This window comes from Glandiceps talaboti, chromosome 3 (genome assembly GCF_964340395.1).
Source record: "Glandiceps talaboti chromosome 3, keGlaTala1.1, whole genome shotgun sequence".
Lineage (NCBI taxonomy): Eukaryota > Metazoa > Hemichordata > Enteropneusta > Spengelidae > Glandiceps > Glandiceps talaboti.
In genome coordinates this window covers 16796003-16813593 of record NC_135551.1, presented here as the reverse complement: position 1 = coordinate 16813593, position 17591 = coordinate 16796003, and the positions used below count along the sequence as shown (strand labels likewise).

The 17591-nt window shown below is 34.1% G+C and overlaps 2 protein-coding genes across 2 annotated transcripts in view; both read left to right on the top strand.

Moving 5' to 3' along the window:
• Positions 1 to 486: 486 nt before the first annotated feature.
• LOC144432553 (uncharacterized) lies at positions 487 to 12015 on the top strand. The gene is made up of 11 exons (XM_078120790.1): positions 487 to 554; positions 1008 to 1084; positions 5073 to 5159; positions 5675 to 5705; positions 6384 to 6491; positions 6805 to 6918; positions 7712 to 7819; positions 8549 to 8662; positions 9528 to 9635; positions 10361 to 10474; positions 11042 to 12015. Exons 2-11 carry the CDS (start codon positions 1028 to 1030, stop codon positions 11044 to 11046), a joined length of 846 nt encoding a protein of 281 aa, XP_077976916.1. The 5' UTR covers positions 487 to 554; positions 1008 to 1027; the 3' UTR covers positions 11047 to 12015.
• Positions 12016 to 17406: 5391 nt separating this feature from the next.
• Positions 17407 to 17591, top strand: part of LOC144453995 (uncharacterized) — a 44703-nt gene continuing 44518 nt past the window's right edge. The window contains exon 1 of the mRNA XM_078145381.1: positions 17407 to 17472. The gene's annotated coding sequence lies outside the window, so the exon portion shown is untranslated. The remainder of the gene's footprint in view (positions 17473 to 17591) is intronic.

Here is a 17591-nt window from a genome sequence, read left to right as displayed (position 1 = left end):
AATGAAACATTTGTGTATGTTTTATGAGAATAAAGACATGATTGATAATGTCGTGACAACTTTGTACATAATGAACACAGCAGACGTACCCTCACATAGTCACTGCCCATAGACTGCATTCAAAACACACATAAAGTACAACAAAAAAGAAGCTAATTACGTAAAACGTAGGTGAAGTTATTCAGTCATTTTTTATTCATTCTCACAATCACCAATACACAATATTTAAAGACCCTCAACATTTGACGTAAAGTTTTAAGCCATTGTTTATTGTTACATCTGTCAGATCTGTCGCAATGTGAGTTCGTATTCATTATGTTTACCAGACTTACTGAACTGCTCATTTAGATATTTTCAGTGAAATTGCCAGGAAAATCTACAAAGTTCATCAAAATAGTCAAGCTTTTTGTGTATTTCTGACAAGCATTGTTTGAAATAAATAAAAGTGTGAGCTTAACAAGGTACTGCAGTGAATTTGCATCATTCAAACGTTGCCGACTTGCAGTTAGTGGACGCTGAAGACTGTTCTACTGCTATATTTTCTCACATAACAGGTATGTGATAATTTATTTGAGTTCTGCAATATTTTCTGGTACGACTTAAGTGACTTCTCTGCTGTACTGAAATACATTGCAATAATCATAATTCTTCTTCGCCTTCTTCATAACACTGAGCATTCGTGTCAGATGATTATTTTAGTGTGGAAATGATTAACATGGATTTGAATTTTAAAAAAAGGCTAATTGAACAATTAGTTTAATTTAAATTTGGTTCTTATAATGAAAGGTTACTATTTTACACAGAACGCACTACAAAGTTATAGTTTTACTGTTCACATCTCTTTATAAATACGGTTGTGAAAGTTCGCAGGTTTCTTAATATCCGCTACTTAGCTTTAGTTTGCAATGAAGTTCACTATTTTGTTACAGGCTAGGTGTTTTGTATGTAAATATCTTTCAAGGACTGAGTTTATTAAGAAACATTTCATTGTTTTTATTCCATTTCAGGTCACCCATCACACATAGACATGTTGAAAGTGTTTGTTTTCCTGACTGCCGTGTTAGCGGCATCAGTTTCCTTGGAGGTAAGTTTATTTTGTTTTGTTTGTAATTGCCTATGATAACGACTGTTTGGTCACATTCGTGCTGAGAGCAGAATTCATGTCCATATTGTTGTGCATGACAAGTACATGTACGTTGTGATTTTCCTAGTATTCTACAGTCATACGGTTGTCTTACAAATGTGGTATGTTTTGTGTATTGTGAAAGTTACTCTCCATGACCAAATATCACCATGTATAAAATACATACGTACATGATGTTTTCAATTCAACGCCTTCTTTAAATTGTATTGTATTACTTTTTGAAGTCTACATCTGTTTATCATGCTTTATAACCGACATAAAAGATGAGATTACACTTTTGAAAAAAAATATAGCGCTGTTATATTTTTCCCGTTAATCTTTCCATCTTTCACATGTGAATTAATGGTTGCAGGTCGATCGCAAGTATCCACACCTCATAACCGTACAACCCATCTCTATAACTGTGCTCTTTTGTGTTCGCCTCCTTTTCGTAAACCCCCTACAGTGGGTGTTATTACCGAGTATTGTTCGAGTTCTCAGTATTTAATGATTTCTTTGTCACTTAACTAGTATTGTCGTTGAGAGTGTGTTTGTTATAGTGTATTTTGCATGATATTTCACAAAACACTCTTTCTCCGCCTCTTTGAATGTTGTACAAAACACCGTCAAACACTTTCAACGTTCAATAAACGTGTATGTACAAAACGATCGTAAATTCCGTCGTACTACAACGTATACTAATAAAACGACAGGTATTCAATTTTCATATTTTGCAAATATATACAAAAATCAAATAACAGTAATCCTATGAACCAAACATACATCTCTAGAGATCATATTGTTTTTGCCTACTAATCAATATTTCATAGTGTATAGTTAATATACTTGTTTCATATGGTAACCAATGTGAATTGAAACTTACCCTAGGCCTGTTGTTAATACCTGTAAAGAAGATATATCGCAAAAGTTTGAATTGATGTGCGTACCTGTTAATTTTCCGCTTGTTTTTATATTGGTTATATTAGTGATTCTTGTACATATTTGCATATTCCATGTTACTTACATACAAAGTGAAATTAGCCTAATACAAACTAAAGGTATCCTAGTAAACGGCGTTAAGACTGATAGCAATTCATTGTTTATCCCAGTATTGTTATCAATAATTCCGATATTTTCTCGATATAGTCAGTTTGGGCTAATATATTTCTGCATTTTTTTCAAAATTAGACGTAGGAGAGGCTGAGATATATCAATATTTTAGGAGAAGAACATTAATATTGAATATGATTGCAAACACTTTGCCTAGCATACACTGTGGCCAAACACCTACATTGCACTCATTAAAAAAAATATGATTGCGCATACACGATGGCATCAACATTCCTAGATCCACCACTGCAAGCCACCCAAGTTAGGAAATATTACAGAGGTATTAAATTGTATAGATTGAACATGAATCGCCCTTCACCGCTTTGTTTTGCGCGGAATGTGATAAATGTTTTTCCTCGCATACAGCCTATGTCAGAATTTCAAAATAGAAAGTAGATTTAATCAGAAACACTGTATTAGTTCATAAACTAATCCACATTTCATTTCATGTGTTATTTTTAAAAAATGAGTCAGTCAGTCTGTCAGTGTCAGGCACAATTAATAGATTCTCACTAATAAAGACATAAGGTTATCCATTGTCATCACTGATCATAGACCTCGTGACACTTTAAGTTCATATTTTGTTCATCTAGTTATCTGCCATCTTATCTTTCTTGTCTTCCTTGCATGATATACATCTCCATCCGATGAGTATTAAAGTATCCATATTTATATAAATCCGTTAAATGAATAAAGAATAACTAACGCAATTGCTACTTTTACGGTAAATTGTATATTTTGGTACTTATAATGAACTAAACTGTAATATATACTGATATAACTCAACGCCTGAGCACACACTATAGTCTAAAATAAAGTATATGAAATAAGTGGTATCACTACACGATACAAACACGATCTATGAATACACTTACGGGCGTAAACCTATAGAATACGTATGTTTCCAGGCACACGGTTTTGAAAAAACAATACATGCCTATTCCTTTATAAACAAAACCATTGTAAGTTTGCATCGTGGTAAATGCTTCTATCACTAGCAATGAATACTTAAAAAAGACATTATAGAATATATGAAAACACTTGACTCGATATGCTGGTATGTCCTCAACCCCAACTTATGCAATAATAAGGAGTCGAATACCCTACCGGACTCATGAATACACACTGTTGATGGCGCTATACGGTGTTGGCCGGGTCATTACCCGGAAACTGTTACCTACCGACTTAAGTATTTACACATGTCATTTTAGCATGCTAAACGCTTGTATGTATGTATGTATGTATGTATGTATGTATGTATGTATGTATGTATGTATGTATGTATGTATGTATGTATGTATGTGTGTGTGTATGTATGTATGTATGTATGTATGTATGTATGTATGTATGTGTGTATGTATGTATATATGTATGTGTGTGTATGTATGTGTGTATGTATGTATGTATGTATGTATGTGTGTGTGTATGTATGTATGTATGTATGTGTGTGTATGTGTGTGTATGTATGTATGTATGTATGTATGTATGTATGTATGTATGTATGTATGTATGTATGTATGTATGTGTGTATGTGTGTGTATGTATGTATGTATGTATGTATGTATGTATGTATGTATGTATGTATGTATGTGTGTGTGTGTGTATGTATGTATGTATGTGTGTATGTATGTGTATGTACGTGTGTATGCATGTGTGTATGTATGTATGTATGTATGTATGTATGTATGTATGTGTGTATGTGTGTATGTATGTATGTATGCATGTATGTATGTATGTATGTATGTATGTATGTATGTATGTATGTATGTATGTATGCGTGTATGTATGTATGTATGTATGTATGTATGTATGTATGTATGTATGTATGTATGTATGTATGCGTGTGTATGTATGTATGTATGTATGTATGTATGTATGTATGTATGTATGTATGTATGTATGTATGCATGTATGCATGTATGTATGTATGTATGTATGTATGTATGTATGTATGTATATGTGTGTTTGTGTAGGGGGATGGTCTAGGTAGTAGGTATGTGAGGAAGGAATGGAGAGTAAATGGCTGGATGGGTCAATACAGATGGACGGACGGATAGAGGATACGTGCGTACTCCTTTACTTTCCCTGATGGTCGACACGAATGGAAATGTTTCCTGCTCAACACATTTCCAAGAGTGGGTGCAACTACTCATTCCATTGGCAAAGAATATGTGACCAATAATTGCATGTGACAATAAACACGGTACATTCTTGTTCAGTATTATTTCATGAACTTAAGTAGGTATTGAGGTAACGTTTATTAAAGAGGTGGGTCATGATGTCTCATTATTGGCCCTGTTAGAACGATTTGTCTTCATTGCTGTCAGTATGGCACCACAAGTGTCTATACAGTGTCTGTTTCATACATTGGTGAAAATACGATAAGACGAGACAGGAAAACCAATACAATACAATACAATACAATACAATACAATACAATACAATACAATACAATACAATACAATATACGACAAGACAAGACAAGACAAGACAAGACAAGACAAGACAAGACAAGAAAAAATCAGACAAGACCAGGTCAGGCCCATCTATACACAGTAACACCTTTTCCCACTCACTCCGGCCTGCATTCTACCCATCAATTTAGAAGTAATTTCAAACCCAAGATAGATCATCTACCTGTGTAAGCTACGTTCCAACCACATCGAACAGGAAACCACCTGGTCATGGTCGACGACGAAAAGTTTCCATTATATCTAATCAGGATCAACAAGGATGATAACTCTTTGTAAATCAATATTGAATTTGATACTTTTTCTGGTCTTCACAGTCTTTAGTGTAGTCGCTAGTGCTCTCATGTTTTTACCGTCTTTCATTATAGATCCCATTATCTCCAAGAAAGTTACATGATGATCACCATTCCAGATTCAAAAACTTTAGAGAGGGACGTCACTTGCCTGTCGTAGTGGTATGTAGGTTTTATCGATCCCAAACAGTTGTACATTTGAAATAGTTTAAAGTAAAATAGTCAGCGTAGCAGAAAATTATTTTTTCATGATATCGTTTTGAGATTGAAGCAAATAAGCAGAACGTGAAAAATACTGTATACACGTGTATTTTGCGAGACGATTCAATACCAATGATCTACTTGCAACACTGTATGCTGCCATCACTCGACTCACCTACAACCACAACACAGTTGTTTCTGTTTGACAAATACCTGGTGGAAAATGACAGACAAGTTATATGGTAGGACGAAATGAGACATTATTAAATCGACCTTTTTTTGAAAGAAATGGATGAGCAATTGATATGGCTATAATTACTTCATCACTAATAGATAATAGGGGCTGTTAATGCTTATCTACTTTTAAAAATGCTAATTATTGAACAAATGAAACATACTCTTTAAAGTGCATCTGATCAATCGCTTTGTCAATCTCCTTTCAATCAAACTGTATTCTTTATTCGTTGCATTGTTAGGCATCCTCCAGGATTGAAAGAAGACAGACAGGTATTTAACGAAAACCTAAATTCTTCCGGGAACATAATCATTGCATGTCAAACCAAACAAAATTATGATTTTAACCAAAGTTTATTTTCACTAAATACAAGTACATCTTGTTATCACTTTTATTTTATTTCATTTGAAATGTAAATGCATATAAATACATCCCAGTTCAAAACCAACTACCAATATCTCAAAGAGCACTTCATAAGTAAGCATACAAAGGTGACTCGGTCCCGTTCATTCTATGATTAGACAATATGCCTTCTTTGCTAGCCAGGTAGAGATAAATGTTATGTCGGTTAAACGAGCAATATCATTAGTAATGAACATGGTGGCGAATATATATATATATTTGTAAACCGAACATCCTGCCAATACGGATTTCTTTCTCAAAAATAATCTCATCATTTAGACAAACAATCATCACCTAGGCAATATAAAAAAATATCAGCAAACATTACTATAAATATAAAGAGTTCAAGAGAAGTAAGGATGGAATTTACGGGAGAAACTCATGATAAACGTTATTCTGAATTACTGCATATCTTTCATGACTTTTGTTCATATCAGGACATATTGCCATTGATTCAATGTAACAATGAATCCTGATTGGGCTGTATGTTATGTTTATGGCAAACTCTAAATCTGAGTACTGTGATATTTGTCTTCATATATGGACAGACTGCGATGAATTTAAATGTGACAATGGCGAGTGTATTTACCATTGGACTGTATGTAATGGTTTTAAAGACTGTAGTGACGGAAGTGACGAGGGTAAACTTTGTGAAGGTACGCACTGTAATTACGTATACAGTTACAATTTTCTTTCATCGATGTACATGACCTTTTTCGCCTATAAGAAGAAAACAACACATATATATATATTAATCTTGCCGAAGTCAAATACGACATGGTTGTAGATATAAATATGCACTCGTCATTTTCCTGTGTCTATATATGTTAATGTAGTTGCACAATGGGTGTTGAGACTGGAAAGACGTTCACTCGTCCAAACAACAACATTTGAAGTTTGTTGAAAGAATATGTGAATGTTTACGATATTTAAGAACTATGACATGTTGTACTTGCAATGCCTTCTTAGATTGTACGGATAAAGCATTATTCAAATGTGGCGATGGGAATTGTACAGTGGCTGGCTACCGATGTGATGCATATAAAGACTGTGATGATAGAAGTGATGAACTGAATTGTCCTGGTACGTCCTGGAGTTTGTTTGTTTAATATGAAAAAATTATGTCACTCAGTTTTCTGTAGGGAACATACAATGTCGTCTTAAACGAAAAGTGATAAGTAGATATATAAAGGTGGCCCAATCACTCTCGGTGTAACAAACGTTACACCAAGTACATGAACGTTGTATGCAATAGACCTGTAAACAGAACATCCTGCCCATAGATTCATTTCATATTTCCGTAATGTTGACGGCAAAACACTACAAATTCTGTACATAGATTTTCAATGATGAAGCCATTTTTATCATTTTCTGCGATCATCAAGTAATGTTTGCCACAATGATCACTGATAATAAATAGACACCACTCTTCCGAGATCACATCATGATAGATTTAATGCTTCTGGTGGTAAATGTGTAATGGAAATGACGTATCTTTTCCGATGATCATAACACTTTGCACATCCTCGGTGTAATATCGTCAACTAATTTCTGCTGGAACAATTGTCTTTCTTCCTCAGCATAAGAAATATAATCTAGCCAACTGCCATCGCCTAGGCAACGTCAAGAAATATCGCAATCAATTCATCGCAATTGTTTATGATAATCAATAATGTCACACCCCTCCATGAAAATGTTGACGGACATGTGTGTTATGAAATAAAATCGACTGTTACCAGCGCCTGCAAGCATTACCATCAATATCAAAAGTTCGAAAGTCACTGTAATAATGATGGACTTCAGGGATTAATTCATGACAAGCTTAATTCTGGAGCACTGCATATCTGTTAATATCTATTTCTTCATATCTGGACAGATTGCCCAGGATTTGAATGTGACGATGGATATTGTATTTCGGGTTGGCGTCTATGTAATGGTTATGGAGACTGCAGTGATGGAAGTGACGAGGGGAAAATTTGTGAAGGTACTTATTATAAGGACTAATAAATGAAATTGTGTGGTTCCTATTAAGCTCAATAGTTAAAATGAGTGGGGTAGGTAGGGAGGCTGTTTAGTTATTTTATTTTGTAGTATGTTTTTTTCCATGTGTAAGTGCTTAGTACATGTTTCCCGTTGTTTGCCAAGTGGTCTCCGAGTTATTTTTTCTTCCTATCAGATGTACAGCCATTACAAATTGGAAGAACAGTTTTACATTGTCTTTTTAAGCTGATGTCAGTTTTCGCGTCCACCTTCGTGAGTTATCACAATTTTTTCGATTTCATTATTTTTTCTCAAATACGTAACAACAGTTCAGAGTCGACAGTGAAAACTGTGTGGGGTCGGGTATTTAACTCGAAACAAACAATTATTTTTCTGATTTTTTGAATAAGTATACAGTAACGTTTTATTTTCATGAGTAATGTACATTAAATGTATCTCCTGTATGAACTATCAAATAATATAAAACATATATATGGCAAAAAGGAACACAGCACCTAAACTATTCTTAATGCCGAGGTCAAATATGACATGGTTGTAGATATAAATATACACTCGTCATTTTCCTGTGTCTATATATGTTAATGTAGTAGCACAATCTGTGTGGAGACTGGAAAGACGTCCACACAACCACATTTGAAATTCGTTGAAAGAATGTGTGAATGTGTACGATATATAAGAACCATGTCATGTTGTACTTTAAATGCCTTCTTAGATTGTACAGATAAATCATTGTTCAAATGTAACAATGGGAATTGTACACTGGCTGTCAACCGTTGTGATACTTCTCAAGACTGTGGTGATGGAAGTGATGAACTGAATTGTCCTGGTACGTTCTAGAGTTTGTTTGTTTAATATGTACAATTGTTTCTCTGTATAAGTTTGTCACTCAGCTTTCTGTAGCGAACATACAATGTCGCGATAAGTAGACATATAAAGGTGGCCCAATCACTCTCCTTCTATACTTAGACAATATGCATTATTTTCAAGCCAAGGAGAGAAACAAAAGTTATACCGATTACATGAACAATTAATGAATGTTGCGTCCAATAGACCTGTAAACCGAACATCCTGCCCATACGGATTCATTTCACATGTCCTTAATGTTGACGGCAAAACACCACAAATTCTGTACATAGATTTTCAATGATGAAGCCATTTTTATCATTTTCTGCAATCATCAAGTAATGTTTGCCACATTGATCACTGATAATAAATAGACACTACTCTTCCGAGATCGCATGATGATGAATTTAATGCCTCTGGTGGTAAATGCCTGGTGGAAATGACGTATCTGTTCCTTTGATCATAGCACTTTGCACATCCTCATTCCAATATCGTCAACAATTTTCAGCTGGAACAATTGTATGTTAATTGGTTGTCTTCATTCATGTGCATTAGAACATGTTATCTAGCCAACTGCCATCCCCAAGACAACATAAAAAAATATCGCAATCAAATCATCGTATTTTTTTTATGATATCTAATGATATCACACCCCTCCATGAAAATGCTGATGGACAGGTGTGAAATGAAATAAAATTGACTGTTACGCACACTTGCAAACATTACCATAAATATCAAAAGTTCGAAAGTCACTGTAATAATGATGGACTCTCAGAGAGTAACTCATGACAAGCTTAATTCTGGAGCACTACATATCTTTTAACATCTATTTCTTCATATCTGGACAGATTGCCCAGGATTTGAATGTGACAATGGATATTGTATTTCGCGTTGGACTTTATGTAATGGTTATGAAGACTGCAGTGATGGAAGTGACGAGGGGAAAGTTTGTGAAGGTACTTATTATAAGGCCTAATAAATGAAATTGTGGAGTTCTGATTTTGCTCAATAGTTAGAATGGGTGGGGTAGGTAGGTAGTCGGTTGAGGTATTTTATTTTGTTGTATATTTTCTTTCCATGTTTAAGTACATAGTTCATGTTTCCCGTTGTTTTCCAAATGGTCTCTGTGTTATTTATTTCTTCCTATCATATGCTCAGCCATTACAGATTGGATGAACAGTTTTACATTGTCTTTTTATGTTGATGTTAGTTTTCTCATCCACCTTCGTGAGACTTAACAATTTTTGCGATTACATTATTTTTTCTCAAATACGTAAAACCAGTTCAGAGTCGACAGCGAAAACTCGGTGGGGTCGGGTAACTCTAACCAAAGAATTATTTTTTACAATTTTTAAGATACAGTAACGTTTTATTTTTATTAGTAATGTACGTTAAATGTATCGCCTGTATGAACTATCAAATAATATAAAACATATATATGGCAAAAAGGAACACACCGCGTAGACTAGTCTTGCCAAGGTCAAATATGACATGGTTGTAGATATAAATATACATTTGCCGTTTTATTGTGTCTATATATGTTAATGAAGTAGCATAATGTGTGTGGAGACTGGAATGATATTCACTCGTCTACACAACCTAATTTGACATTCCTCGAATGTGTGAATGTGTACTCTCTATTTAAGAACCATGTCATGTTGTACTTTTAATGCCTTCCTAGATTGTACAAATAAAGCATTCTTTAAATGTGACAATGGGGATTGTACAAGTGCTGACAGACGATGTGATAAATATCAACACTGTGATGACGGAAGTGATGAAAAGAATTGTCCTGGTACGTTCTAGACTTTGTTTAATAATGACTGCAAGTATGTGCAATTGTTTCTGTATGTAAGTATGTCACTCAGTTTTCTCCTGGGAAGATATAATATATGCCGAATACAGAAATAAAAGTTATACCGATTACATGAACAATAGACCTACCTGTAAACCGAACATCCTGCCCATACGTACGGATTCATTTCACATGTTGACGGCGAAATAAATTTTGTGCACAGATTAACAATGATGAAGCCAGTTTATCAGTTTCTGGTATCATCAAGTAATGTTTCCCACATTGATCACTTGTAATAAATAAAAATCACTCGGAGATCGCATGATGATAGATTTAATGTTTCTGGCGGTAAATTGCTAGTGGAAATGATGTATCTTTGTCAATGATCATAAAACCTTGCACATCCTCAGTGCAATGTCATCAGTCATTTTCTGCTGTAACAATTGTATGTTAATTAGTTTTCTTTATTCCTCCGCATTAGAACATACATACATATAAGGTATATGATAACCATTGCAGGAATAATAGTAATACAAACTTTTATTTAATTTTGAATTTGTTTTACAGAGTAAAGAACGACTGAATATCGAAGTGAAATGTCACGGAAAATGTACCAAAGATACTAATTAATGTAATGGTATCGTCCGAAGAAAACCTTAATTAATTCATCATTTGCATTATTTGGTGATGGTTTTGAAGAAATATAATATTTATATCATCTCACTGCTCCTTCAATTCGAAACAGTCTTCCCCACAGTCGTCGACGTCACTCTCACTCTAAGTCTTCCATCCGCGCTGCTCTTAAAACTGTGTGGCTGCACCAGGAGTTAATCGGAGAATAGGCACAATATAAATTCGCTTTATTGTTGTTTATTATGTTATCCAGAAATATCGTTATTACGAAACATATTCCTGATCAGATTAGAATTTTTTTTTTTGCTATGCTTCTTCAATGAATGGTACAGTTTCTTTTAGAATGTATTTGCGACCATATTGGAGATGGTAAAACACGTATTACAATATTAGAATTTTAAAATAGATTTATATTTGTTCTACAATTCAACTATTTATACAGTCCTCAGTTATGCGAACATTGCATTCTATGATATGCTGCCTACCTATCTTAAACACGATCTAAACCGTCCTAGGAACATATGCAGAAAATTAGTTAGTAATGAATTCTACGAACTATCTGATAACTCTACATTGTATAAACTCAAATCGTTTAAGACTGCTACAAAAATTATCAAAGATTCAACACATCCACTACATACAGAATATGAATATCTACCAAGTGGTCGTCGCCTCAGAGTACCACGTGCACGTACAAACAGATTTATGTATAGCTTTGTTCCAAGATCTATTCATCTCATAAATAACATGTAACCGCTACTGTCTGTATGTATGTATTTATATGTATTGTATTGTAATCCTAACTTTACTTTTCATGGATTATGTATTTAATTAATGTAAACTGTGTGGATATGTAGTTTGTCTATTTTCTGTCAATGCAACGAAAATTTCATGATCGACATGACGAAAGTTATTATTATTATTATTATTATTATTATTATTATTATTATTATTATTATTATTATTATTATATTGTCTATATACTAAAGGATGTTATAACTCTTTCAGCTTAGCATTGATACTGAATCACGTGTTATTATCTAGCATTATGGACTCAACTGTTGAAACGTGATAATCAAGCCAATTCTATCCATTTGTTAACAAATCAAAAACAACAAATGTGGAACAATAGTCAAATGAACCAAGAAGTAATCTTTTTGCCCAAGCTTTATTAATCTTGTTGTTATTATCCGTGCTAAAGAGTACGGCGATATTTGACATCAACATGTAAATGTAACACCTTCATAATGCCATGATGTTCCAACGAATGTTGGTTGTTAAAATCTGACAGAGAGGCAAAGCTATGAAAACGACCTTATTAGCATAGACAACACAAATCATTGTAAAGAAAGTGAATTGTTAAGAAGTGGGGGTTGACATGCATTTATTGTATACATATCTAAGAAATCATTTTGGTGACGGTGTTATTATAATAATTGTTGGTATTAAGGATACAATTTGGTGTTATAGGTTTAAATAAAGTATTGGCATTAAAATGAAAACAGTTTTAGTCGTCAGTTTATGTGATGATATGGTGTATTCACCAATAAACTATATTCACTCCCAACATTCCACTGAAATAAGGTATTGAATAAGGTATTCGGAGAGCTTTCTAGGTTTCAAAGGAATGCTGATCGTTTGCTTCTGTTCTGGCGTATTTTCGACTAATTTCCAGCAAAACCTACCTCGCAGGGGATCGTCCATCATTTCTCTTTGTTGTTCAAACTTGTACCCCGATACACACAACAGCCAATTTATGTATAGCCACGTGTTCAATTTGTAGTATTGACGGGCATGGTGGGTGTAACCGGGACCAAACAATTTTTTTTTATCAGGCCTAATAAATTGTTGTGTTGTCATTGAACATGTCATATGCAAATTACCGTCTACGCAATAACATTATAATCAAATCAAACACTGATTGTCTTCCCTAATACATCACTCGTCTATCCTGTATATTCCAGAAAATATTGCTTTGAAGATCTTTGAATACAAGTAGTATATTACGTAAAATTTATCATCTGCCATTGCATATCTGTCTGTCTGTCTGTCTGTCTGTCTGTCTGTCTGTCTGTCTGTCTGTCTGTCTGTCTGTCTGTCTGTCTGTCCATTCGCCTAGACATAATTATTTTTGGTCGCGATGTGTACGTGCGACAACATTTGCATAATAAACACACAAATGTTCGGTGAGTTTTGTCTCGTTTCCACACTCACGCCATTGATGGTGCTCTTTATATAAATCTACATAGTTTAAAATACAACAACTTTGCAGACACACACCCACACCCACACATATAGATTAATGAATATACATATACAGGATAGACGAGTGATGTATTAGGGAAGACAATCAGTGTTTGATTTGATTATAATGTTATTGCGTAGACGGTAATTTGCATATGACATGTTCAATGACAACACAACAATTTATTAGGCCTGATAAAAAAAATTGTTTGGTCCCGGTTACACTCAACATTAGAATAGGTGGGGTAGGCAGATTTGTTATTTTATTTTTATTATATTTGTTTTCTGTTTGATCGTCTATTTCATGTTTTCAATTGTTTTGCAAATGGTCTCTAGCATGAGTGGGTGGGGTTATCAATTTTCAGAAAATATTGCTTTGAAGATCTCTGAATAAAAGTAGTATATTACTTAGAATTTATCGTCTTCGTGTCTGTCTGTCTGTCTGTCTGTCTGTCTGTCCATCTTCTATAAAACACCTTGTTAACTTGAAATCAGATATCACTGTGGAAGGAAACAGACACACATGAAGGTCAAGAGGATAATAATGATGCCGGACTTGTTTGCTCTCCAAGAGGATCTTTTTGCATCTTGGGTCAGACGGCTGTGTGACCAAGGCAACGCAAGGTGGTTAGCGATCCCCCTGTATTGGCGAAGGCATTTTGGCGCTGATTTCACGGTTTTTCATTTTAATTATAATGATGACAAAAACTTTCCCTTTTTAGATTCAATTCCCTTTTTCTACAAAAATGTTGTTATTGCATGGCACAAAGCAGGCGGTGGATGTAACAACATTCCCAAGCCTAGTCACTTGGATATACGCAGACAAATGATTTGGGGGTAATGCGTATATATGTCATAATTGGGACGTCTCTCTTTTATCCGGGTTGGATTAAACCTAATATTATTTATATACATGATATTAATGACGAATATGGTGACTTCATAATGCCTACTTGTTTGCTTCAAAAACTGCGGTACAAAACACATTGGATAGCGGAATGGAATAAACTTGTAAACAATGGAAATTGGCATTGAAAGACACCCGTATCGACTATTCATGCACACAAAGAAAATTAATGCTTGACCTTGAAAAATTGTCTTCAAAATTTCTGTACAAAAATCTCTTGGCCCCTCGCATTACCGAGCCAATTTGTGAACATAGCTGGAATGGTCAACTGCAATTGTTCAGCAAAAGTCATTGGAGAATAATATGGACGAACCAAACGATTCTTCTATCACAAGACAGAAAATTGTCAGATTTTAATTTTAAAATTATTCATAGGATTCTACCAAGTGTAATCAACCTTTGTCGCTGGAGAATAAGCAACAGCCACAAATGTAGTTCATGCAATGTACCGGACACATATGAACACATGTTACTTCAATGTCAAAGACTTGGTTTGTTCTGGGATCACGTTCAGACTCTTCTTAGTACGAAGCTGAACATACAAGTTATAATAGATTTTAATGTTATTGTCTTTGGTTACAAACCACTGAGTGTCACTCCAATAATTATTAACATGGTGACAACTATTGCAAAATACTGCGTATTTGCGGCTTTGGCTAATTTCAATAATAACCCACAAAATCCGAAATCGATCCCAAGCTATGACTTATTTCACAAATATCTATCTTTTATGTACAAAATAAATCAAACAAAGAAATGTACCTATTTACCATTCGGGAAAAGATTATTATCTTGAGAGCGTATTATTGTTAACCTTTGTATTTGCTTTTAGTATGACAAGCACTTTTATTTGGGGGGCAGTGCTTTTTTGACTGATTAATTTATATTTATTTCTGATGAACTGTAACTATTTTGTTGTATGTATATTTATTTTTTCCAGTTTGCTTGTGATATGTAAAATGTTTTGACGGAGCAGTTATGTAAATAAGATAAAAATAAAAGAAGAAAAAAAGGGGATAATAATTACTTAACTTTTTATTTTTAAATGTGTACAGAAATATTAGGTCGGTCAGGTTATCGAATACACACAATGTTCTTTATTTTGCCTTAGACTTAGTATAATGTACAGAGATCTATACAAGGACTAGTTACACTTTCTTTCAAATCACCATCCACAATTATCACTTCAAACCTGTCAAACTGACATATTATAATTGATGAATTATCAGAAATTGCTCAGGTGACCATTAACGTATTAAACAAATGGTCAATTTAAAATCTTTAAATTAGGGGGCATTTATTTTAAGTCGTTTACATAATTATATAGTAGTATAGACTTGATATTCAAAAAAGGATTGACCCGTCAACATACCAGCTTGGATTTATTATATGATCTTTGTTCGTCCCACGTCATTATAAAATTCTGTAGAGAAACTAACCTGTCTTTGAACAATACAACCGTAATTGCTGCTTGGTACGGTATATGTAATGAATAGTGAGACATCAGACATAGATACGCATATGTGATTACTTAAATTTGCTGGTCATTGCAATATCGTTTGAGAAGAATACTGAATTAAATACAGAGATTTACAACATATATTAGGATTCCAGGAGCAGCTTGGTGTACGAAACGTCAAGAGATAGTGAGAGTGACAACAAAAACGATTCTGGTGTATAAATATTGTGGATAATATTAGATTGCATTAACGCATTTAGCAAAGCCATAACCGTAACCGTGGCGATATTTGGGGAGGGGGTTACTTGTATTTAAAATGGAGGTCACTAACTCATAAAGCGAGCAATGTAATATGTAGCCTGTGTGATCTTTACTTGTCATGTATTCATTTTATTTTGTTTTTTGAATTTATCGGTTGTCTTGTATTATAAATAACGTCACACTCGAACATTAAAAATAACAGAAAAAATAACCACAGCCTTGCTATTGAATCAGGTTGCCTTCTCATTACTTGAGCACATCAACAGATTAAAAAATAATAATAATGACAGACAGACAAGCTTGTTTAAAATGTCTGGTGGGGTATGTCCGACCATGTAATGATATAACTCTGTCGTCAGAAGAGAATTGTGGATCGTATCAAATAAAAACAAATAAAATATTTACTAAACATTTATATTCTATTACTGCTATCAACTAAACAATTACTATGTGTGATATATTATCACTTAAATTTGGTCACTTACAAATCAGAGAGGACGTGGTAACTATTTCACACAAACTGTTACAGGCAATCCCTAAAAATGGCAAAACACATGGACATGCAATGTTTTTCAATGCTTCAATACAAGATGTGAAATTTGAATAATTTACCAAGGTGCTGACAAATCATGTGTACGTTGATATTTGATAATTGATAGAGTATTAAAACTGACATAAGCCTGACGTGACTGTATTACCTCCCATTGGCGGTATATGAACATTCGTATGCCAGCAGTTTTGGGCTCAAAATTGCAGGATTCTGTCATTAATAATATCGTCACATTCATGACACGTGGCATGTTTTCACAATCCTCTTTATGTAAGCGAGCGAACGGTAGCCTGAAAAACAAATATTTTCAACTGACTTCCATTATTAAAATGTTACGATAGGACATAGAAGTATTTCTTTCATTGCTCACTTTTAAGTACTAATGAAACAAATGAAGTATTTCTATATGTTGTCTCAGAATAAAGACATGATTGATAATGTCGTGACAACTTTGTACATAATGAACACAGCAGACGTACCCTCACGTAGTCACTGCCCATAGAGTGCATTCAAAACACACATAAAGTACAACAAAAAAGAAGCTAATTACGTAAAACTTAGGTGAAGTTATTCAGTCATTTTTTATTCATTCTCACAATCACCAATACACAACATTTAAAGACCCTCAACATTTGACGTAAAGTTTTAAGCCATTGTTTATTGTTACATCTGTCAGATCTGTCGCAATATGAGTTCGTATTCATTATGTTTACCAGACTTACTGAACTGCTCATTTAGATATTTTCAGTGGAATTGCCAGGAAAATCTACAAAGTTCATCAAAATAGTCAAGCTTTTTGTGTATTTCTGACAAGCATTGTTTGAAATAAATAAAAGGCTGAGCTTAACAAGGTACTGCAGTGAATTTGCATCATTCAAACGTTGCCGACTTGCAGTTAGTGGACGCTGAAGACTGTTCTACTGCTATATTTTCTCACATAACAGGTATGTGATAATTTATGAATTCTGCAATATTTTCTGGTACGACTTAAGTGACTTCTCTGCTGTACTGAAATACATTGCAATAACCATAATTCTTCTTCTCCTTCTTCTTAACACTGAAC